Genomic DNA, 26,269 nt, shown 5'->3' with positions numbered 1-26,269 from the left:
ACTCTCACACCACCTGACCTCAGTCATATTTTGCACAGCTGGGATACTATAAAGAAACATGTATTTGCCTTGGACCCACCTCCAATTGATCTCTGTGGGTGGTGGGTAGCAGGTGAGCAGTCACTGATAATAATGGTCCCCTATAGCTCTTAGTGCCTCATTAATTACATAAAATGACTCACAGCACCCATCATTAGGGAGTGGAACAGTACTACACACTGCTGGGCACATATTCATAATTCATTCATTAGTGTACTGAATTTATACACACTCGATGTTATAGTAGATACTATAGTTCATTAAAGTATACTGCTCCCCCCTACTATCACTTAGTAGATATGAAGCTACACATGAATGAAAATCTAGTGCAACATCATTGCAGCGCTGATGTTGAATCAGCGATGGTGGTGGTGACAATGATGATATTGTAGCTTAAGAACAAATAACAGAATTATTATTGCCAGTGGAAAAAGTCCCTACACTGGAAAAAAAGAAAAAAAAAAACTTAAATTTTGCCACACGCTTAACTGATTGTCTGTTGTGTAAAATGGTACACATCTCTAAGTAATTGAAACACTTCTTGATAAATGACAAGAAAAAGCCATCCATTTCAAATATGATTTAGTGAAAGTAGTATGACATGGGCTTGCACATTGTAGAGTCATGTTCAGTATTACTTGAAGGCAACTTCATTTTATCTGATTGGCCAAGATCAGATACAACTGAACTACATAACTGGCTTTAATTTTCAACTTGGTGTCTCAGTGCTAACTATTTAATATCCCAATGGTATAACACTATTCCTAATAACACCAATGATGCTGCATGGATGGCAGCGGTAAATTCTCCTACCACCAAAGTTGTTTTCTTTTTTCCCTTAATTATAACACTTACCATTTGTCAATAGCATTTTATGTAAAATCTCTAATGTAAGGGACAGACAAATGAAAATGAGACAAATGGAAAAGAGTAAGAAAAATGTTTATTATTTCAAAAGTAATCACTATAAATGTTAATATATTTATCCCACTGTGAGGCAAGACAGTCAATGTCTTCATGTAAAAAAGCTTGGGACCATGATTGCACCCAGGTGTGCACCTCTTCATCCACAGCAAACTGATGCTCATGAATGTCTTCTTTTCAGGGCACCAAAAACATGAAAACCACATGGGGAGAGACTGGGATTGTATGGAGGATTTGTATGGCCTTCCCAGCCCACATGTTGCCAAGATTATTTTAACTATGCTGCAGAAGTTTCGCTCAGAAGCCCATACCATCCTGTATACAGTCCTGATCTCTCCACATGTGATTTCCATATTTTTGGAGCCCTCAAGAAAGACATTTGTGATTATTGACTTGCTTCGGACAAAGAGGTGCACACTGGGGTACAGTCATGGTTCCATAAGCAATTGCAAATATTTTTACTTGAAGGCCCAGACCACTTTGTCTGACAGAGGGATAACTTAACAGTTATGGTGATTACTTTTGAAATAATAAGTAGTTTACTTCCTTTTTATGTTTGTGTACCTCAGTCAGTGAAAACAGAGCCTTTAAGTAAACTGTGTATTACTTCCAAATTTATCTCCACAACTTTTAATACATTCATCCAACTGCAAAACAAAACGAGACTCTATGGAGGATGTGTTAGAGCTTCCCAGCAAAACTTCTGCAGCATAGTTGAAAAAATCTTGGCAACATGTGGGTGGGCCCTTCTATATACCCCTTCAATGTTTCAGCTTTCTCTTCTTTACTTAGTTCTGGTTTTCCATCTGAGCTCTTCATATTCATACAGCTACTTTTCTTTTCTCCGAACATCTCTTTAATTTTCCTATAAGCAGACTATATCTTTCACTCAGTTATGTATACTTCTATATACTTACATTTGTTGGCAGGACCATATGTTACAAAGGTTGTTTCAACAATGCTGCAGAAGTTTCACTGGAAAGCTCTTGCACATCCTCCATACAGTACCAATCCCTCCCCATGTGATTTGTGTTTTTGGAGCCCTGAAGAAAGACATCCGTAGCTGCTGATTTGCTTCATACAAAGAGGAGCATGACTGGATACAATCATTGTTCCGAAGGCAAATGCAAACTTCTTCCATGAAGGCACTGACCATCTTGTCTCATAGTGGGATAAATGTATTAACAGTTATGGTTATTATTTCTGAAATAATGAAGTTTACTTGTTTTTTTTTCCATCTGTCTCATTTTCATTTTACTGCCCCCTTATAATATAATTAAATTCAATATTCACACTCATGAAATTAATTCAGAGGGACAGCAACTGGTGACAATAGCACAAAATGAATACAAAATAATTAATTATTTAAAATGATTTTTAAAAAAAAATAGATAGGAGAAGTTTTAATATCATCTTTTACCATACCTCATACCTCACTCGCTGATATAGGCATTGCTTGTTATCTAAAACTGTCAGTGATTGTCCAGGTTTCCTGTCTCCATTGAAGATAAAGCTAATGTCACCTCTCTCCCACCGCATGTCATTAAAATCCACAAGAGTTGTATCCAAGCGTATTGAGGAACCACGTTTATGAATACGGCATATATCAGATGGAAGAATTCTAGACACCAATGGCACTGTAAAATCATAAAACAGTCACTTATTACAGGAAAAGATTTACTTCACCAAAAAGATGTCTAAGTTTCAATCTATGAAACATATTAGTGAGGAGATTACATTTACCGAAAAGTGCCATTCATAATACAATCTAAACACTGAATTTTTGAAAAGGTGCATCAAATAAAGAAATTGGTTACTGGCACAGAGGGAGAGGATAGGGGAAGGGAGGGGAGGGGAGGGGGATATGATTTTTAGTTATGATTCTTCCTGAAACTTTTTCCTTGTTTTCACTAAATATATCTATGTGTGATTTTTCATTACCAATGATGATGCTACTACTACAAATCCTTTCATTGCTTTTGTCATTAATTTATTATGCATGTTAGTAAGAATATCATTGCAAGTGCTTAAATCAATTTCACAACTTATAAAAAAGAAATACTGGGGCAATGTGTAACTGTAATGTGTAAACATTACTACAAAAGACCTGCAAAACCTTGTCATGCTACAGCCTCTATGTATAATTTACCTTTTCCTGTAGCATAGTAAGGAAAAAAAAAATGTGACCCACCTGTAATATTTTCCTATAATGGCCATATGACTCTCAGTGTGAGAGTAGCAATAGCTTTTGTATTTGTTGTCTCAAGCTGACAGTGTTTTCTACTGCTCAAAATAAACATGTTACGGTAATCATTTTCTTTACTGAACATGATCGCTTGTCTAAAGGTTTAGTGCTTGCAATAGCTCTTTCTGCCTCATACCTGGGCATGAATACTGCCAGTTTACAGTCTTAAATGATTGAGAGATGACATAGCACAACCATAGTCAACTATGAACTTCCAATAATGAATCCAAAAACTTTCATTAAGCTACATGTACCTCTACATCACTACTCTGCAATTCACACTTAAGTGCCTGGAAGATAGTTCATCAAATTACATTCAGATTACTTCTCTATTATACACTCCTGAACAGTGTGCAGGAAAAATGAACATTTAAATCTTTCTAGACAAGCTCTGATTTCTCTTATTTTATTATGACAGTCATTTTCCAGTGCGCCAACAATATATTCTTGTATTCAAAGGAGAAAGTTGGTAACTGAAATTTTGTAAAACGATTTTTCTGCAATGTAAAATGCCTTTGTTTTAATGACTGTCGCTTCAATTTATGGCACACTCTCCTCTATTTTGCAATAATACAAAATGTGTTGCAATTCTATGAACTTCATCGATGTCTATCATCAGTGCTACTTGATAAGGATCCCACACCATGTGGCAATACTGCAGGTGAGGATGGACAAAAGTAGTGTAGGCAGTTTCTTTAGTAAATCTGTTACATCTTCTAAGTATTGTGTCAATAAAATGCAGTCTTTGGTTCGTCTCAAATTAATGTGTTCGTAATTGTAATCCCTAGATATTTAGTTGAATTGACAGCCTTTAGATTTGAGTGATTTATTGTGTAACCTAAATTTAATGGAGTCCTTTTAGGAGTCATGTCGAAGACCTATACTTTTCATTATTTAGAGTCAGCTGCCAGATATCTTGTCTAAATCATTTTGCAATTGGTTTGGATATTCCAGTGGCTCTGTTAGATGATAAATGACAGCATCATCTGCAAACAATCTAAGAGGGCTGCTCACACTGTCTCCTAAACCATTTATAATGATTAAGAGGGATTTAACTTCCTTGGGGGAATATCAGATATCACTTGTGTTTTAATCGATGATCTTCTGATAATTATTATGCACTGTGACCTTTTAGACAGGAAATTATGAATCCGGTACCGCAACTATGATGATACTCCACAGACATGCAGTTTCATTAGAAGTCGTTTGTGAGGAATGGTGTCAAAAACCATCTAGAAATAGGGAATCAATTTGAGATCCCCTGTTGATGGCACTGATTACTTATTGGTGGGAATAAAGGGCTAATTCCATTTCACTACAACGATGTTTTCTCAACCAGTGCTGTGTACGAATAGATCATTTTCTTTGTGGTAATTCATAATGTTCAAACACAGTATATGTTCCAAAATCCTACTGCACACTGACATCAATGATAGGGGTCTGTAAATCAGTGGATTATTCCTATTTCCTTTCTCGAGTACTGGTTTGATCAGCGCAACTTTCCAGTCTTTAGGTAAAAAACTTTCATCAAAAGAGTGGTTGCATATAATCATTAAGCATGGAGCTACTACATCAGCATATTCTGATAGGAGCCAAATAGGTACACAGTGCGGACTAGATTTCACTTTACGGAGGGATTTAAGCTGCTTTCCTACATCGAGGAAATTGACTTCTAATTTTCTCATGTTTGTAGCTGTTCTTCACTTGAATTCTGGAATATTTACTTCATCTTCTTTGGTGAAGGAATTTTGGACAACTGCATTTAGTAATTCTGCATTAGTAGCACTGTCATTGGTAACATTACAACTGCTGTTGCACAGTGAAAGTAGTGACTGTGTCTTGCCACTGGTGTACTTTACATATGACCAGAATCGCCTTGGACTTTCTGCCAGATTTTGGGACAGAGTTTCGTTGTGCAAGCTATTAAAGGCATCTTACACTGAAGTCCACAACAAGTTCTGAGCTTTAGAAGAACATCGCAAATCCTGTACATTTTGCATTATTTTAAATCTGGCAATTTTTTTTTTTTTGCTTCTGCAATAGTGTTCTGATCTGTTTTGTGTACCATGGGGGTAAGTTCTGTCTCTTATTGATTTATTCGGTACAAATCTCTCAACTGCCATCAATACTATTTCTTTGAATTTGAGGCACATCTGGTCTATGCTCACATAGTTAGGAAGGAGATGGGACTGTCTCTTAGGAAGACACCAATTGTTATTTTCTTTTTAAACAGATATATTTTGCGTTTATCTGTGGTTGAATGTTACATTATTCAGTCTCACTTCAACACCCTTGTGGTCACTTAATCCTGTATCCATCATGATGCTCCCTATTTGATCAGCATTATTTGTTGCTATTAAGTCAAACATCTATACTTTGTGTGGGCTCCTGAAATAACTGCTCAAACTTAATTTCACAGAAAGCATTTAGCACTATTTCAAGTGATGTTTTATGCCTACCACCAACTTTAATCATGTATTTTTGCCAATATGTCGAGGGGAGACTGAAGTCACCACCACGATTGCATGAGCAGAGTACATATTTGAAGTGAGACTCAAGTTTTTGTTGAGCCTTTCAGCAACTGTACCATCTATGTTGGAGAGTCAGTAAAAGGAACCAGGTATTGATTTATTCCAGTTATAAAGTATAACCTCCACCGAAACTAACTCACAGGAAATATCTACTTCAATTTCCCTACAAGATTAACTACTTCTGGTAGCAACAAATATACCACCATCATCCATATATAATCTATTTTTTCTGAACACCATTAGGTCCTTTGTAAAAATTTCAGCTGAACTTATCTCTGGCTTTAGCCAGCTTTCAGTACCTGCAATGATTTGAGCTTTACTGCTTTCTATTAGTACTTTGAGCTCTGGTTCTTTCCCTCATGGCTACAACAATTTACAACTATAAGAACAATCGTTCCTAGGTATAGCCTCATCCTGTTTTTGATCTGCACTCATTAAGAATGAAGCCTTTTTTATAATTTCCCGAAGCCCTCTAACTCAAACATGCAACACAATAATGAAACTAAAGTTAATGGAGTACCATACAACTAGAGTTGTCTTGGCAACAACACACCAAAGACATTTCCCTAAGTCTGAAAAAATTCACATAAACTGTAAAAAACTGGGAAAACCAAAGCAACTGACACAAAAACTGGTTATGTTGTTATTGCAGTGGTGCTAAGAAAACTGCTACACATAAGCAGGAGCATTTCACTCCATTTGAAAGGACGGCCATGGTTCTTGGCTGAGCAACTAAGATAAAACAGTAACAATAGATAATACAATGAAATGATGCTGAGGTGTAATTTACCAGATACAACATTTAACCATGAGTTCTGATGCAGATGACTCATTGAAAGAAGGGCTAGTGCTACAACAAATGCTAATTATTGATATTTGAAATTACATACATGAATGAACAGAACCTTGACATTGTTATGACCTTACGGACATCTATGTTACTCGTATTAATTACCATGTACAGAGGAGCTTATTGAAGATTATAATTATGCAAAGTAACCACCCATAAGTCATACATTAGCTATTTGTCTCAGGAATGAGTGGCTGAACATTAACACTGAGCCGCAGAACAATACAGGACCATTACCTTTATGGATAAGTCCCAATTTATTTCCACACTGGTAGAGTAAACATTTTTCTTGAACAAGAGACCACAATTCATTATCATCTACCAAATATCCACAACACAAGTGACACACTTTCGTGACATAGTCTTTAACCAAGGGCATTTGCTATATGTTACACCTTTTATGCAATTTTCCAGAAGTTTTTATATTTTGTCTATGTAGAAATGAAATGTGAGGAAACACCAAAACTGGCATGTGAGCCACTCCACACCAAGTGATCTAATTTCGGAAAAAGTTCACACGACCACTACGGATTTTGCTGAAAGCTCATGTGGCTTTTGGAGATAAAGTCATTTGTTTGACCCCCATATTGCAGCTATCAACAGTGTACCTGTAACTTTGAGACACAATATCTCCAGCAACAATTTCTTGAAAGAAACAAAACTTGGCCATAATGTACAAGTTCTCGCGTCGTCTTAAGCAAAATAATACAAAAAGATTTCCTTAGTGATTTCCATATGGATAACTTGAAGCAAAGTTGGCAGAATAAATAGGTGCTCACAAAAAGTGAAGTGTAGCTTTTTATATCTCCAGAAGTAATTGCGGGATACACCTGAACCTCCGCATGTAATAACTTACCAATAGAAGATCTTAGAATATAAAATTTCATTCTCTTACTGCTGTCCAATAGTTTACAAATTGAGGGCATATTTGACAATTTTTCTAAAATGCCAAAAATAGCTATTTTTGGAGTTTTCTGCACACTCTTTTAAATCATTTTCATTAGAAAGATCATGTTCTAAACCACATAAACTTTATTTGGTTTTGCACTGTGAGGATATAAGTCCCTAAAAAAGAACAAGAAGGTGGAGGTGCACTGAAGATGGGCCCATATTCTGCTCGCTGGTACACAAATTAAATCTGACCTCTTTTATGATGTTTCACAATTGTTTAGCTCTCTCTGTGGAAGATCATATCAAAAGTCCTGATGACTAGGAAATGAGCTCGAGTCAGAAAAACTGCAAGTAAGCAGTCTTTTTAAATTTTTCAGACATCTCTACAGTATTCAGTTATACAAAATTCTTTTTATAAAAACCGAAATGAAGTAAGGAATCCAATATACAGAATAGTTCTCTCTTTTTTGTGGCTCTAATATATTTGAGGTAATCACACTTGAAAATTGTATTTTTGGGTTCTGTCTCATGAAAATTTCTTCCCAAGTGTCTGCCTGTGTAGCTGAGTGGCAACATGTTTGTGTATCATGCACGGGGCACGGGTTCGATTTCCGGCCGGACTGGAGATTTTCTCTGCTTGTGGACTGCGTGTTGTGTTGTCCTCATCATCTAAGACACACAAGTTGTGCAATGTGGCATCACCAGAAATGAGACTTGCAACCTGGCGGCTGAACTTCCCCGAAAGGGACCTCCTGGCCAACAATGCCACACAATCATTCTTTTTTTTTTTTTTTTTCCTTCCCAAGCAATCCCATTGGTGACATTGTCTGGCTGGCAGTATAGTTTGCCTCACGACCTTTTACAGCAAAGTAACGAAACCTGTAAAAAATTCAAGAAGCTTGAAGTAAACATAACCTTGGGATCCTAAAAGAAACCTTTTCTAGCTTTGGCCTTTGACAATTCTAAAAATGTAGCATCAGCTTAGGATCCTATGTAAAGAACCCCTTATCAGGTTTCAGAACCTGTGGTAAAGAAACTTACCCATGGCTGCTGTTGCACAGCTAGTAGGTACGGCCCTTATGGCGATGGGAATGATGGGTTTCTCACTTTAAAAGGAACCAGTAGTGGTTAAGCCACCATGGACCGTTGTTGTTGTTGTTGTGGTCTTCGGTCCAGAGACTGGTTTGATGCAGTTCTCCATGCTACTCTATCCTGTGCAAGCTCCTTCATCTCCCAGCACCTACTGCAACCTACATCCCTTCTTCTAGTCAAGTTGTGTCACAAATTTCTCTTCTCTCCAGTTCTATTCAATACCTCCTCATTAGTTATGTGATCTACCCATCTAATCTTCAGCATTCTTCTGTAGCACCACATTTCGAAAGCTTCTGTTCTCTTCTTGTCTAAACTATGGACCATACCAACACATTTACACAATTTATCATGTGTATACTAATGTTCCACTTAATCACAAACAATGCTAACACAGAGTATGCCAGACCTTCAACCAGAATTAAACTAGCACACTGATAGCATTACACAATAAAAGGACACAGTAATCATTCTCTATAACATGAATCCATTCAAAAAATGTCAGGAAGACTACTATGAACTTCACGAAAACTTACACAATACGACAGTGGTGTAAAAGCTGCAGGCTGTTTATATGATATCTACTGCAGCTATTAAGCAACAGTTTTACTACCAAGAGCTCCTGTGTCTTGGTAATGCACTATTAGACTGTGAAGTTTATGACCAGTTTGATTGTATAGTTATAGCAGAAAAACAGACTGAAATGTGTCATGATGAGTTGTGATGAAAGACATCCCTTTTTTGAAGTTTTTCGACTTATTCACACTTTATCTCACTTTCTAGAGAGTACTAAACAACTGTAGAACATAGTAAAAGATGTCAGATTTAGTTTGAATACCAGTGGAAATGGATCCATTTTCAATGCGTCTCCACCTTGTCATCATTTTTTAGGCCTTATGTACTCACACTGCAAAACCAAATATAGTTTTCTAGGTGCTTTAAAACATGGTCTTTCAAATGAAAATTGTTTAAAAGAGTTTGCAGAAGACTTTTTTGTGAAAGTGGGTCAAAAATAATCATTTTTTGTATTTTTTTAAAGGTCATCAACTTTGTCCTCAATTTGTACTCTACTGGAAAGCAATAGGAGGATGAAACTTTATATTCTAAGACCTTGTATTGGTAAGTTATTACATGTAAGGTTTCACGTGTATCCTGTAATTATTTTTGGAGATATAAAAAGCTGAAGTTAACTTTTTTTAATGTTTTTTGGGCTGACTTTGCAAATCGCTCAGGAATTCTTTTTTTATTATTTTGCTTAAGAGAACGCAAAAATTTGTGCAAGATGACCTAGTTTTGTTTCTTTCAAGACAATATTACTGGAGATATTATGTCTCGAAGTTACTGAAAACTCACAGGTGCACTGTTGATAGCTGCACTATGAGATCAAACAAATTACTATATCTCCAGAAGTATTGAATTAATGATCGTGAAACTTTACCAATGTTCATTGGGAACATGTGCAATTGTTCGTACATAATCTCATCAAAATCAATTATGGTCATATGAGAACCCCTAGACCACTTACAAGGAGAGGTCCCCAGTGGGGCAATTAACTTTTTGCAACCACCTATATGGTTGTGTATGTTATGAACCCAGGTATCCCACCCTGAAGCCATTCACCCTGGTGGGCCCTTGTTTATGTATAAATGATGAAAAACAATTTTGTCTGTTATGCTAGAGCATCAAATTAACACCAGGTTATTGCCTACCATTGTACCATAATGGGTAGCGTAACAGCCTGAAAAACTGAAGGTGGCGGGTTTGAATCCTGTTATGGGTTCTTAACCTACACCACCACATAGGTGGTTGCAAAGAGTCAGTTGCACCACTGGGGACTTCTCATTGTTAGCATGAAATGACCCATGTAACTTTTAACTACTCTGCTTACATTATAATTCAGATTAAAATACTGCTTGCCAGAAGGAGGAAAGTTTAGAACAGAATATCTCATCAATACTAGTGTCATTTGAGATGGAGCACTAACTTGGACAAGTACCTAAAAAAGAAATCAGCCACAGCCTTGTAGAAATAAATACATCATTCCAGAATTTAGCTGAAATGATTTGTACAAACTGTGGGAAGTAAGGAAGGAAGATTAGTGTTTAACATACACTTGACAATGAGATCATTAGAGATGCAGCACGAGCTCAGATTGTGTTTATCAGATGGGAAAGGAAATAAGTCATGTCCTAGGAAGGAACAATCCTTGTATTTGCCTGAAGTAATTCTGAGAAATCATAGAAAACCTGTATCTTGATGGCAGGATGGAGATTTGAACCATTGTCCTCCTGAACATTAAACATGGGAAACCCACATCAGAATGGCTAGAAGGGATATGAACTCCAATCACTGATGCATGTAACATAGTAAAGTCAATTAGGGCATAATCAAGTTTCTAATGCTGAATGTTCTATTACAGTTGCTTAACTGTCATTAGTCCCCATTAAAACTAGTAATTAAACAACAATGGAGAGTCAAGATAGGAATATCAACAATTACAAAAAGGATAGACTGCTACTCACCATAACCATAAAGATGACAAGTTGAGCTGCATAAAAGCATCATGAAAGAACTGATAACCACTACGCTTTCAGTCAAAGACTAATTCAGAAAAGAAAAGGACTGCAACTGTTGCATTGGACGAAGGCAGCAATTGGGAGTGTGGCAGGGACAGGGGATGGACAGCAGACAGGAGGGGGGGGGGGGGGGGGGGAGAGAGAAGAGTGCTGTCTGGAGACACATGCAGGGACTATAGTAGAAGGCAGCAGGACAAGGCTGTGATAGGCAGCGTCAGGAGGCTATGAAACATGGGTGGGCAGTGAGCAGAAAAGGAGAGGAGCAGAGAGGGGGAAGCAGTAGTGAATGCGCTGGTAGAGTGTGGGTGATATGAGGGTGAGGGGATGTGAACTGGGAGGAGGTTGTAGAACAAAGGGGGTAGAAACTCTTGGGTGAAAGGTGTGGGGACAGTAGGTTACCAGAGGTTGAGGCTGAGATAATTTTGGGATTGGAGAATGTGTTGTAAATATAACTCCCATTTGTGCAGTTCAGAAAAGGTGCTGTTGGTGGAATGGAGCCGCCGTGAAAATCAACCATGTTATGTTCAGCTGCATGTTATGCCACAGGATGGTCCACTTTGCTTTTCTGGTCACAGTTAGGCATTGACATTCATCCTGGTAGACAGTTGGCTGGTAGTCATACCAATATAGAGAGCTCTGTAATGATTGCAGCAGAGGTGGTATATGACATGGCTTCTTTTACAGGTGGCCCGGCCTCTGATGGAGTAGGATAAGCCTGTGACAGTCCTCGAATAGGAAGTGCTGGGTTGGTCGACTGGGCAGAGCTTGTACCTGGATCTCCCACAGGCATATGATATCGCTGACAAGGGGCTGGGACTGGAAGTGCCACAGCGATGGACTAGGATGCTGTTACGGTTGGTTTCACAATGGAACACCAGTTTAGGAAGGATGGGAAGGATCTTGGGTAGGAGGTCCTTCATTTCAGGGCATGATGATAGATAATCAAAGTCCTGACAAGGGATGTCATTCAGTTGTTCCAGTCTAGGGTGGTGTTGGGTGACAAAGGGGGCACTACTTTGTTGCTGGTTCTTCAAAGTGGCAGGAGAATAGGGGGTGTGTGGGTATATGCCACGGGAAATCTGTTTGCTAAGTAGGGCTGATGGATAGTGTGTGTCTGTGAAGGCCTTGATGAGACCTTCAGCACACTGGAACTCTGGAAGTTTGTGCTAATTTCTGGACAGAATATTAAAGACTTCTGGCAGATCAGAGCTATACCTGGACCCTCTCAAACTTTCTTAGGCAGTTTATTAATGCACTCATTGATGACTTTGCTTGGACTAGTATTGTCCAGAGTACTATGAAACATTCCTGCCTTCATGCAGGGAGGGAGGTGAGTGTGAGGGAGGGAGGGAGGGATGGAGGGAAGGAGGTGGGAGGGAAGGAGGTGGATGAGAGTGGGGGACAGAGCAGGAAAGGAGAGGAGATGGGAATGGGAACAACAGGTGAGTGCACTGGCAGTGGGTGGCATAATGAGGGTGAGGGGACGTGAAATAGGGTAGAGGTGATAGGACAGAAGGGCAGAAACTGTTGGGTGTAGGGTGTGGGGAATGTAGGCTGAGGTCAAGATAATTTTGAGAGCAGATAACGTGTGTAGTAAGAATAACTCCTATCTGCACAGTTCAGAAAAGCTGTTGGTGGAGGGGAGGGGAGGAGCCGGTGGCCTGGGCTGTGAAGTAGCCATTGAAATCAAGCATGTTATGCTCAGCTGCAACTAGTGCCACAGGGTAGTCTCTATGCTCTTGGCCACAGTTTGATGGTGGCCATTCATCCTGGTCGACAGCTGGTTGGTAGCCATACCCATATAAAAAGCTAGGCAATGATTGTAACAGAGCTGGTATATGATGTGGCTGTTTTCACAGGTGGGCCAGCCTCTGATGGGGGTAGAACATGTGGTCTTGCATCTGGGTCTTCCACAGGAAATGATCCCTGACAAAAGATGAGGTATTTGATGACAAAGGGGGCACTTCTTTGTAGCTGGTGGAAGGATAGGGGGTGTATGAGGATATGGCACAGGAAAGCTGTTTGTGGAGTAGGTCTTGTGAGTAGTGTGTGTCTGTGAAGGCCTCGGTGAGACCAGATTACTGGGCAAGGGGTTCTTGTCAATGCAGATATGCTGCTCCCGGGTGGCCAGGCTGTATGGAGGGAATTTTTTGCTGCAGAAGGGATGGCAGCTGTCCAAGTGCAGGTTCTGTTGGTGGTTAATGGGTTTAATGTGGACAGAGGTGTGGATGGAGCCATCAGATCAGAGAGGAGGAGGTCGACATCCAGGTGGGGTGGCAAGCTGGTGTTGAGGACTGGATGAAGTATATGGGAAAGAAGACATTGAGTTTGTGAAGAAATGAGAATGGGATGTCTTGGCCCTGACTACATACCATGAAGATATCACTGATGAACCTAAACCAGATTGGGGAGGAGGGGGGGGGGGGGGGGCTGGGCTGGGAAGATTTCCTCTAGATGGTCCATTAGAAGATTGGCATAGGAGAGTGTGATGTGCTTGTCCATGGCCATGTTGCAAATTTGTTTGTATAGTTTCCTTTCAAAGGAGAAGTAGTTGTGTGTTAGGATAAAGTTAGTAATGTGTACAAGGGATGGGGTAGCAGGTTATTCTGCCCAGACTGAACGAATTTCGGACCTCATTGAGAAACACTCCCAACCAATTGCTGAAATCTAGTCAAAGACACCAAACACTTCCTTCATCAACTTTCCACCACCACCACCTCTTCAGCTCCTAGATCCCTACTCGTCACCACTGATGCCACTTTCCTATACACAAACATCCCTCGTGTTCATAGTCTTGCCAGTTCTGAACATTACCTTTCCCGACATCCTTCAGACTACAAACCCATTACCCCATTTCTCATACACATTACTAACTTTATCCTAAGGCACAACTACATTTCCTTTGAAGCGAAGATATACAAACAAATCTGTGGCATGCCCATGGGCACCTGCATGGCACGCTTCTATGCCAACCTGTTTATGGGCCATCTAGAGAAAACTTTCCTTGCCTCACATCACCCCAAACCCCTGGTCTGTTGTGCGACTCCAATATGGGTATATAAGAGATTAGCGTAGCATTCATGTCCTTCCAAACTGTGAGCAGTAAATGTGAAAACCTAAAGTAAGGCAACATTATTACCAAATGTGCCCAAAACAAGACCCAATGAGCTGTTATTCTTTTCTTGGCTGCTGAAGGACAAATGCCAGTAGACATCCACTGAAGACTGAAGAACGAGTATGTGGCAACATGTCTGTCGAAAACCACCATTGTTGAATGGTGATCCAAGTTCTGTGTGGGGTGCTGCAGCTTCATGATAATGCACATCCCTACATCACAAATGTTGTAATGCATAAGTTATGCCAACTCAAGAGGGAGACACTCGTGCACCCACCCTATAGTCATGATCTCTCCCTATGTGATTATTACACCTTTGGTCCATTAACCCTTGCGCTGCTGCAGACGTGCTCTCTGCTATGCATTCTGTGCTCAGGGCAGCTTTTGTTATGGATGCACTGCTGGCCAAATGCTGGTACCTGTCCTGAGAGGCGGCATTCCAGTTGATATGAAATACTTATAATCTGATTTTATGAAAACTTGTGGTCTGATAGCTCCACTTAACAAAGAACTGAATTTCTTTTTGTTATCTATTATTTTTACTGCACTGCATCAAATTAAGTAAAACATTACATGAAATTTTAGGGGGTTTGAAGAGGTAGAAACCTATTTTGTAAACTTTGCGTATGGTTCATTTTAGCTCATACACTGCAGTGAATCAAATGTAGATAAGATATTGAAATATTGTTTGAAACTAATAGCAGTAAGATATCTCATTTTGTTCTTGAGTTGTTAGTGCTTAAAATTTGGTAACAAGTAGAAAGGCACTTGGTACATACCCCAACTCTGGAAATCCCATTTCAGTTCCATATAAAAATCGCCCATCTGATTCAGTGCTGCTACTAAAGAAGGTCTTCGCTCTTCCATTTGTTCTCGAGCCTGCTGCTTCAACTTCCGCACTAGTGAGGAGACTGAAAATAAAATTAAGAACTAATTGATAAAAATGATGATTACAACAGTTATTATAACAAATATAAGTAACACCAATGTAATATAACACATCAAGAGACACTGAATAAAGGCAGGTACTGAAGAAGGACACAAAGCACATTTACTGCCCACTATTAATGATTACTACTATCAAGAACTGTTCATCGCTGATTTAATAGAGTAGTGAACAAGTGCATTATCATCATCTTGTACAGTGTATTTGTCTTGGTATTCTTCAAGAAATCATAACTCAGTATTTTTTTCAGTAATGCCTCCTACTGTTCACTCCTACCCAAGAGTTATCACGGAGTCTGTATAAATTACAATGTGTCCTACAAATTTTGGAATTTTTGGCTCCATGCAAGCTCGATACTGAAATATGTGCTCCGTTGTGGGCAATTTTTAAGTGAACTACAAAACCAAAATCATCCTCTCATGTAAAGCACACATCGCTCATGTCTTCTATCACTGCATTTTGAATCTCATTCTCGTCATCAACATAACAGCAAAGTCAAAGCAGAAAAAGTCAACTTGCTACTCCTTTTATGTCCTGGGCAAAAGGTGATAATTGAAGGGCTAGCATAAATGCTGTTAGCTTGCATGTGCCCCCACCAAGAGGCTACTACAAGTGGTATTCTAAGTGAAGCTGTGTGACTCAACCACATCCATAAAGTTAGTTATGTCGTGAATGGCAGGCAGCTCACTGTTTGTAAGAAGCCTTCATCTCGCAGCATTAATAGTCTAACTGTAACAACCCAACTCATGTTTTTGATATTTCCATTGTTTCTATTTAGATGGTTATTTTTTGGCATTCAGCTGTGATTTGTCTCTAAACTTCTTTACTGCTCATGATAGCCCTGGGCAAATGGTACACTAAAACTTGCTCGGTATGGAATCACATGGGGACTAATATAATTTTCCATATTGGTCAAGTTTCTGGATTACACAAAACTCACCATTCTACACAAAATTTGTCAGGTATCATGCACAAAATTACTGGCATAAATTTGTAATTATGCACGTATTTGCATACCTTCACTCCTACACAGTAGATGTTTATTTATTGTACCCTGAGATGACAAAAGTCATGGGATACCTCCTACTATTGTGTAGGGTCTTCTTCAGCCTGGCATAGTGCAACAATTCGACGTGCATGGACTCAACAAGTTGTTGGAAGCCCCTGCAGAAATACTGAGCCATGCTGGCTCTATAACTTTCCATTATTGCGAAAGTGTTGTCGATGCAGGATTTTGTGCACAAACTGACCTATTGATAATGTCTCATAAATGTTTTATGGGGTTCATGTGAGGTGGTCTGAATGGCCAAATCATTTGGTCAAATTATCCAGATTGTTTTTCAAACCAATCGCAAACAATTATGGCCAGGTGACATGGCGCATTGTCATCCATAAAAATTCCATCGCTGTTTGGTAACAAGTAGCCAAGCATAACCATTTCCAGTCAATTATCAGTCCAGTTTTACCCCAGGACCCAGTTCGTCCACGTAAAAACACCCTACACCATTACGGAACCACCACCAGCTTGCGCAGTGCCTTGTTGATAACTTGGCCAATTTCACATCTGATACTTTGACTTTTGGGTGGCAGGTTGCATTGTCCAGGAAATGGAGAACTTGGCAATTTCCTTTTTTTTTTATTTTAGCACTGAAAGAGGTCCAGCCAACCTTCCATAAGATCACTCACGATCCATGCCTATTTATTGCTTCACCATGTGACTGGAAGCTTACTGATGTCTATGTTTTTACTACCTTTGCAATCACCAGTGGCTTCTCCATTTCACCTAACATGTTTCCACACAGCAGTACAGGGAATCTTTCACTGGTTATTTTTCCTCTGGTGCACTTTCCACCTCGAATTGCTACAGATTCTGAACGCAGTACTCGATAAAACAGTCCTGCTTCAACAACAATGAACACGTCTTTGGGGTCATAATTCGCAATTACGTTGTACGGTATTGTCTTCCACTCAATTGGTACTCTTTTCTGCACTTCCTTAGCTTTACCATGCACTTCATTCCACAAGATGCTGTGCCTAACTTTGTGGAACTGTCCAGACATCCTGTGGCTCCTTAAACTTCGCATTGCAAGCTCTTTAGAGACTTTCAGAATCTCATTCTGCAATGTGGGTTCAGACCTATCTCTTTAATTTTTTCATTTTCCGTCTTCTTCGCCTTTCTTTTTATTTGCCTGTTCCCTTTCATCCATTCATTCCATATCTTAGGCTTGTTTCTTGAAGTATCACAAATCTGTGTTTTACTGCATTTCAAACGCAATATTATTTCAAGCACAAAGAGTTTGTCTTTATATTTGCCTCGATTACCCTAATCTTTCTGTTAAGTGTTAGCGACATATACTTTTTATTTGACATATTATCACTTGAAGTACTACGACTCAACTGAAACTGCTAGAAAATATTGCATGTAGCGCATTTCTAGGAATTCTTGGCCATGCCAGGTAAAACCATTCTTTAACGGTACAACATGCACCTCTTTCACTGTGTAGACTGCAGCAGTGTGTTCGTAAGTGCGCAACAATGTTCCAGTGTGCACCCACGCACATGAATAATAATGGAAAATGAGAAATGCCGACAAACAGAGTGCTCAGGAACTAGACGTTTCCTTTGACCTACCGACACTGCGTGTAACTTGGTCGTTGTTGCACAGAGCGGCACGGTTTGATGTCCACACCCGCAGGGACGTGCTGTGTCCACTCTTTTTCTTGGTTTTGTGCTACTTGGCAGCACTATCAGGGATGTACAGTCTTCATGTTAAAAGTAGTGTCCTTGTAGAAACATGAATAACTACTGTATACTGTAATACAATAGTTGCAAAAACAACAATAAAAAGGATGCCAAGTTTAAATGAACGCCAAACTGCCAAGATTAGTGATCTTTTACAGAAGCTTGAACTTTAGCGCGGACTTTAATGTGAGATGCTTATAATAGTTCCCACAACGAAACTTTGTCTCAAAACCTGGCAGAAAATCCAGAGAGATTTTGGTCGTGTGTAAAGTATGCTATAGGCAAGACACGATCAATGCCTTTTCTGCATAATAGCAATGGAAATGCTATCGATGACAGTGCTGCTAAGGCAGAGTTACTAAACACAGCCTTCCAAAATTCCTCCACCAAAGAAGACGAAGTAAATATTCCATAATTCGAATCCAGAACAACTGCCAACATGAGTAACTTAGAAATATATCCTCAGAGTAGTGAAGCAACTTAAATCATTTGATAAAAGCGAGTCTTCTGGTCCACAATGCATACCAACAGATTCCTTTCAGAGTATGTCAAATATGGAGCCATTGCATTAGCAATCATATACAACTGCTCACTCATCGAAAGATCCGTACCCAAAGACTGGAAAGTTGCACAGATCACACCAATACTCAACAAAGGCAATAGGAATAATCCACTAAATTACAGGCCCATATCATTAGCGTAGATATGCAGCAGGATTTTGGAACATATATTGTGTTCGAACATTATGAATTACCTCGAAGAGAATGGTCTACTGATACACAGGCAAAACGGATTTAGAGAAAATCTGATTTGTGAAACAAAACTAGCTCTAACTCACACGAAGTGTTGAGTGCTATTGACAAAGGATTTCGAATCGATTCCGTATTTCTACGTTTCCAGAAGGCTTTTGACACCACATCTCACAAACGGCTTGTAATCAAATTGTATGCTAATGGAATACGTTTTAGTTGTCTGACTAGATTCGTGATTTCCTGTTAGAGAGGTCACAGTTCGTAGTAATTGACGGAAAGTAACTGAGTAAAGCAAGTGATAGTCCCTGTCGTTCCTTACATACCGTACATAAACGATTTAGAAGACACTCTGAGCAGCCGTCTTAGGTTGTTTCCAGATGATGTCGTTTATCATCTAGTAAAGTCATCAATCAAAAGATCAAAACCAACTGTAAAATGATTTAGATATCCATTAGGTGTGAAAATTGGGAACTGACCCTAAATAATGAAAAGTGTGAGGTCATCCACAGGAGTGCTAAAAGGAATCAGTTAAACTTTGGCTATGCAATAATTCAATCAAATCAGAAGGCAGTAAAATCAATTAAATTTAGGTACCTAGGGCTACAATTACAAACAACTTAGTTGGAAAGAACTCACACGAAATGTGGGGAAGGCGAATCAAAGACCATGCCTAAGACGCAACAGATTTAGTAACTAGACTGCCTACACTATGCTTGTCCCCCCCACCCCCCCCCTCCCTTTTTTTTTTAAATCGAGAAATAGGGGAGAGAGTGTTACTGACGTGACACAGGATTTGAGGTGGAAATCATTAGAACAAAGGCGTTTTTCATTGCAGTGGAATCTTCTCACGAAATTTCAATCATCAACTTCCTGCTCCAAATGCGAAAATATTTTGTTAACTTCAACCTACATAGGGAGAAAGGATCATCATAACAAAATAAGGGAAATCAGAGTTCCCTAGCTCTGTTCAAGAGTGAAATAACAGAAAATTATTGTGAAGGTGGTTTGATGAACCATCCACCAGTTTCCACGTTAGGCACGTTACGCTTTACACAAAAAAATTAACACGTAAAAGTTTACTGAACGCGTCGGGACTGAAATACCTGTATGGTTTGGGCAGATTCCCGAATTATACACATTCTGCTTCATTTAAGTTTTACTGTATTTGGTACTGAATGTAGCATAGCTGCTCCAAAATGATGCGTTTATCATGAACCCAATAATGTGCCAACAGAATACATGACTTGTGTTTTCAACAAAACTGGCATTGTGTACAACACAAAAGTAGCAATGAGGTTACTCACTTTAAGTTATGTGCACACAGTTTTGAAATGGTACAATTCGGAAAAAATTGTAAATAATGAAATGGAACCAGTGTTCACAAAACTATGGCAACATCTACTGTTGCAACAACAGCACATGGAAAAGCGACAGGAGCTGCCGCAGCACCTGAGACAGCACAATGCATTACCAATGTCACCAACTCCTTTTGCAAGTTTTGTTGAGTTTAAAGAGAGATTTAGAGGAAGACTGAAGATCCTCTTTGACAAATGGCGACTTTCTACAAAGTAATTCTTCAGGCTTTCCCGGTGAGGCACTGTCATGTTGATTAATAGGGTTTCTGTGCTACAAAGTACTTCCAAACTATCATCACCCCTCCCAGAACCAAGTAGCTTATCATTATATGATATTTTTATTCACAATCTGAACACTTATGCTGACTTTTTAATCCATAACTTGGTGATTATACTATAATCTGATCATTAAGATTAGTCACATCTAAACCTTGTCTTAATGACAGTGTTACAATTGACCAATTTTACGAAGTAGTGTTGATGGCATCTGAATTACCTGTTCTATGTAACTTTGGAATATGGAAGTATATTGGTAACTCCAAATGGCAAAGACTTTTGTCTGTACATATCAAACTGCATTTTTTAAGGAGATGTACTCATGTTTCTGTGCCTTGTAGGAACTGCGGTAACTTCACCAGTAGCAACAACCATATTCAGCATATACACTTTTAATTTATTTGGTTTTCAGTTCAATGATTATGTGAACATGGTCTTCATTAGTATAGTATCTACTGATTTTGATAAGTTAAGGGAAACCTACGGGCAGCTTTTTTGAGCCTATTCTTGGGTGCACCATTTTATGCCCATTTCTACTAGCCAGCAGTTAACACTTATGACACGAGATAAAAAGCCATAGGGATTAATAAGAATCTGCATGGGCTTCGAAGCCACCATAAATACCCAGTAGACCACAGATTTACTGATAAGGAATTTAGCTGGAAGCGAATACTTCTCAAAATTTGATAGCACTCTGTTTTTGCTAATGTGTTGTTGCCCGGAAACCACGACCTGGAAGTTGCTGGTGAATGGTATTTACTATTTTGGCAGGTCTGTATCTGCAATTCCTGTAAGACACAGAGGCATGAGTGCTACCACTTAACAAATTCAGTTTGATACGTACAGGCAAAACTGTTCACCGCTGGAAGTTACCAGCACTTCCGCCATACTCCAAAGTTAATTAGAACAGTTAAGTTATGGTTAATTTCAGGCATTTAAGAACCCACATTGTGCTTGCTCTCCATTAACCTGATGACAATAGTTCACAATTATCTTTACTGGATGAGACACAGTCATATCATAATAAGGTGACATTGCGTCAGTTATATCCACAAGGTGGTTACAATTAAAAGTGCACCTACTCACAAAGGTCCAGTGTAGGCTGTAATTATCACATCACAGAGAAACTTTGTAGATACTCTAATGTGTTAATTTGGAATCGATTTACACTAGGAAAAAAAAAATAGTCCCAATTTTGGCCACCAGGTGCAAATCTGGTGCTGTGAATGCAAGGAAGACATATACAGAGAAATGTTTCCATATGTAATGGATTAGGAACAGGAAAGGTCAAACAAGAGGGAAGCGTATAATGTTGGATTTATTATTAGTCGCTGCTTACACAGTTTGTTCAACACGAGTACAGGAGACATCGATGAGATGCTGCAGTCGTAGAACAATGTGATCAACTGTTGCTCATAGCAGTTGTGATGGAATCTGAGCAACATGTCCCCTTATACTGGCCTTCAGATCATGTAGAGACTGAATGTGTCCCTGGTAAACAAGTTCTTTTAGATAGCCCTAGAGCCAAAAGTCACATGGATTCAGATCAGGTGATCTCGCAGGCCCTGCATCTGGAAAACTTCTGGAGATGACATGTTTGTGACAGGTTGCATTAAGCAGATCTTTCACTGGGTGAGTGACATGAGCTGCTGCCCCAGCTTTGCAGAAAGAGGTTCTGAAGTCAGGAAAATGTGGTCATCAGAGACAGAGCACAAGTTAGGATTACGAAAGGATGGGATAGGAAATGTGTAATTCCCTTTTCATAGGAAAGAGGCTGTAGGAGAGTTCTTCAAGGAGGGTATAAAGAAGCTTATGCCATCGCTCATACATGCATTTTATGCGATGGTGACCATGTAGCAACAATATTCTGCAATTCTTTTCAAATAACCTTTTTCTAAAAGAATATAAAAATCAACTACACTTACTTTCGGAACATGTCTTGTGACTACGATCTGTAACGGGTATTTTTGCATTTGAGTGTAATGTCACTGTGACTCTTCAATTAGGGTATTTAATAATATTAAAATGTGTCCAGTCACATCTCTTTGCTTGTGTTAATGTAAGATACATTAAGGAGCTAAACTACATTTACAAGGACTCAGTGTTTTTTCAACACCTGATAACACATTACTTGCCATGAAAATCCAGTTCACTGTCCTAACAATAGCTTCATAACTAAAACACTATCCTTTTACAGATATAAGGATAATACAATACTTTTCTTGGATAACAGAAATCAAACAGAAGATCTGTGCACCAATTTTAATCATTTACAGCTAAACATTTACTTCACAGTTATGCATAGACAGACTATTAATTTAGTTTTTTACCTGTCTGTCTGTGTCAGAAACAACAAACACGTCTTTCACATACATAGAAAGGAGACAGTTGCAGACACAACAGCTCGTTCCAGCCACGTGTACACTGGCTGCATACAGAAGCATGTTGAACAGAGCATTCAACATGTCTCATGTAGAACCAAAGTAAGAAGTTAAAACCATGAAACAAATATAACACACCAGCCTGATTTCTCGTCCCATTCCATGCCATCAGTGCTCATTTGTAATTTACAGGGTGGTGCACGAAATGTGTTACCACTTTGTTTTTGAATATAAACTTTATTGTCAATACAATATGAAAGGAACATATACTACAATGAAGAGCCATCCATGGAGATTTGTTCTAACTCAGCACATGCTCAATATGTCCATCATTTCGTTTCCTAACTTCCTTCAAACGAACACTGAAGATAGTGATTACCCTATGGCACGTCTTCCATAATTTCACTGCAAGCTTGAAGAATAAGTCTTATGAGTTCCATTAAATCACGTGGACATTTCGGGAAAATTTTTTCCTTTAGGTACCCCCAAAGAAAAAGGTCACATGGATTGAGGTATGGACTATTGGGAGGAGGAGGAGGGGGGGGGGGCAATTTTGTCCATCATTGCAGCGACCCATCCCTGAATATGGAAGTTAATAGGAATATAAAAAAAAGGGAGGAAGGTTTATCTGTTTAGTAAGAGTAATAGAAGGCAGATTTCAGACTACCTAACAGATCAAAACGAAAATTTCTGTTCCGACACTGACAATGTTGAGTGTTTATGGAAAAAGTTCAAGGCAATCGTAAAATGCGTTTTAGACAGGTATGTGCCGAGTAAAACTGTGAGGGACGGGAAAAACCCACCGTGGTACAACAACAAAGTTATGAAACTACTGCGAAAGCAAAGAGAGCTTCACTCCAAGTTTAAACGCAGCCAAAACCTCTCAGACAAACAGAAGCTAAACGATGTCAAAGTTAGCGTTACGAGGGCTATGCGTGAAGCGTTCAGTGAATTCGAAAGTAAAATTCTATGTACCGACTTGACAGAAAATCCTAGGAAGTTCTGATCTTACGTTAAATCAGTAAGCGGCTCGAAACAGCATATCCAGACACTCCGGGATGATGATGGCATTGAAACAGAGGATGACACGCGTAAAGCTGAAATACTAAACACCTTTTTCCAAAGCTGTTTCACAGAGGAAGACCGCACTGCAGTTTCTTCTCTAAATCCTCGCACAAACGAAAGAATGGCTGACATTGAAATAAGTGTCCAAGGAAGAGAAACGCAACTGGAATCACTCAACAGAGGGAAGTCCACTGGACCTGACGGGATACCAATTCGATTCTACACAGAGTACGGGTAAGAACTTGCCCCCCTTCTAACAGCCGTGTACCGCAAGTCTCTAGAGGAACGGGAGGTTCCAAATGATTGGAAAAGAGCACAGGTAGTCCCAGTCTTCAAGAAGGGTCGTCGAGCAGATGCGCAAAACTATAGACCTATATCTCTGACGTCGATCTGTTGTAGAATTTTAGAACATGTTTTTTGCTCGAGTATCATGTCGTTTTTGGAAACCCAGAATCTACTATGTAGGAATCAACATGGATTCCAGAAACAGCGATCGTGTGAGACCCAACTCACTTTATTTGTTCATGAGACCCAGAAAATATTAGATACAGGCTCCCAGGTAGATGCTATTTTTCTTGACTTCCGGAAGGCGTTCGATACAGTTCCGCACTGTCGCCTGATAAAGAAAGTAAGAGCCTACGGAATATCAGACCAGCTGTGTGGCTGGATTGAAGAGTTTTTAGCAAACAGAACACAGCATGTTGTTATCAATGGAGAGACATCTACAGACGTTAAAGTAACCTCTGGCGTGCCACAGGGGAGTGTTATGGGACCATTGTTTTTCACAATATGTATAAATGACCTAGTAGATAGTGTCGGAAGTTCCATGCAGCTTTTCGCGGATGATGCTGTAGTATACAGAGAAGTTGCAGCATTAGAAAATTGTAGCGAAATGCAGGAAGATCTGCAGCGGATAGGCACTTGGTGCAGGGAGTGGCAACTGACCCTTAACATAGACAAATGTAATGTATTGCGAATACATAGAAAGAAGGATCCTTTATTATACGATTATATGATAGCGGAACAAACACTGGTAGCAGTTAGTTCTGTAAAATATCTGGGAGTATGCGTGCGGAACGATTTGAAGTGGAATGATCATATAAAATTAATTGTTGGTAAGGCGGGTACCAGGTTGAAATTCATTGGGAGAGTGCTTAGAAAATGTAGTCCATCAACAAAGGAGGTGGCTTACAAAACACTCGTTCGACCTATACTTGAGTATTGCTCATCAGTGTGGGATCCGTACCAGATCGGGTTGACGGAGGAGATAGAGAAGATCCAAAGAAGAGCGGCGCGTTTCGTCACGGGGTTATTTGGTAACCGTGATAGCGTTATGGAGATGTTTAACAAACTCAAGTGGCAGACTCTGCAAGAGAAGCGCTCTGCATCGCGGTGTAGCTTGTTCGCCAGGTTTCGAGAGGGTGCGTTTCTGGATGAGGTATCGAATAAATTGCTTCCCCCTACTTATACCTCCTGAGGAGATCACGAATGTAAAATTAGAGAGATTAGAGCGTGCACGGAGGCTTTCAGACAGTCATTCTTCCCGCGAACCATACGCGACTGGAACAGGAAAGGGAGGTAATGACCTGATTTGTCATATTTTTGAGCATTGTCCTTTGTATTCCTTGTTTATTCTATGTGAAAACTCTTAATTTTAACATTAGTATTATGAAATGTGTTACTAATTTTTTGAAAAATATTTACTACATATGGTAACCTAATGAATTTTTCCTTCTTTATTTCTTTCTATTTTTGCTACTGTTAACTCATCATTTCAGTTTGCAAATTAGGCCCTAATTTTTCTTTTTTTTTCTTCTTTCTTGTTATGTCTCACAGAGCAAGACAGCAGCATTTTGTTAACACAGTGGCAGACCACTTCACTTTTCTCCATCACAAAGTGACGACCATCATCTGCGAATGGGGCACACTGTCCACCCTCAATAGTGAAAGCAACAGAAAAAACACTAACTGTAGTGTGCAATGTCATGGAGAACAACCTAGCCACATAGGGGAAATTAAACAAGATGTCTACCACTAAGAGAGACATTGCTCATAAGAAGGGATCAGCAAAATCTGCATACAGTTGGTTGGTTTGTGGGGTTGAAGGAACCAGACTGCAAAGGTCATCAGTCCCTGCATCCACGACCGTGTAAACCCGGAAGGAATAAAAACAAGCAACGGAGGCAACAAGGGATGACAAAGAACACGAAAGACACAGACAAAGACCAGAAAAAAGGGAATTAAAAGCACGCAGAGTTGTACAGTGGTTGGCTGACCAGGGAAACAAAAAAGGAAAAGCAAACCACCAAGAGACACACTAAAAACCCAAATCTAAAACCATAGGCCAAAGGCCAGACTTAACACACAAAAGAGACAACCCTCAGATTGAGCGATAAAAGCCCCCTGCTCGAATAAAACTCAAACCTAAGCCAGCCATTGCAGCTTAATCCGTTAAAAGAGCAGGGAGTGTATCAGGCAGCGCAAACGTCTGT

General features: G+C 39.5%; 1 protein-coding gene across 1 annotated transcript in view; it reads right to left on the bottom strand.

Moving 5' to 3' along the window:
* Positions 1–26,269, bottom strand: part of LOC124556564 (ankyrin repeat domain-containing protein 13C) — a 106,687-nt gene that overhangs the window by 28,139 nt on the left and 52,279 nt on the right. The window contains exons 4-5 of the mRNA XM_047130519.1: positions 15,040–15,171; positions 2,389–2,600 (exon numbers count right to left, since the gene is read on the bottom strand). Coding sequence (XP_046986475.1) covers positions 2,389–2,600; positions 15,040–15,171 — 344 coding nt within the window. The remainder of the gene's footprint in view (positions 1–2,388; positions 2,601–15,039; positions 15,172–26,269) is intronic.

Source organism: Schistocerca americana, chromosome X, assembly GCF_021461395.2.
Source record: "Schistocerca americana isolate TAMUIC-IGC-003095 chromosome X, iqSchAmer2.1, whole genome shotgun sequence".
Lineage (NCBI taxonomy): Eukaryota > Metazoa > Arthropoda > Insecta > Orthoptera > Acrididae > Schistocerca > Schistocerca americana.
The sequence above is the reverse complement of the archived record's forward strand: the minus strand, read 5'-3'. Positions and strand labels throughout refer to the sequence as shown.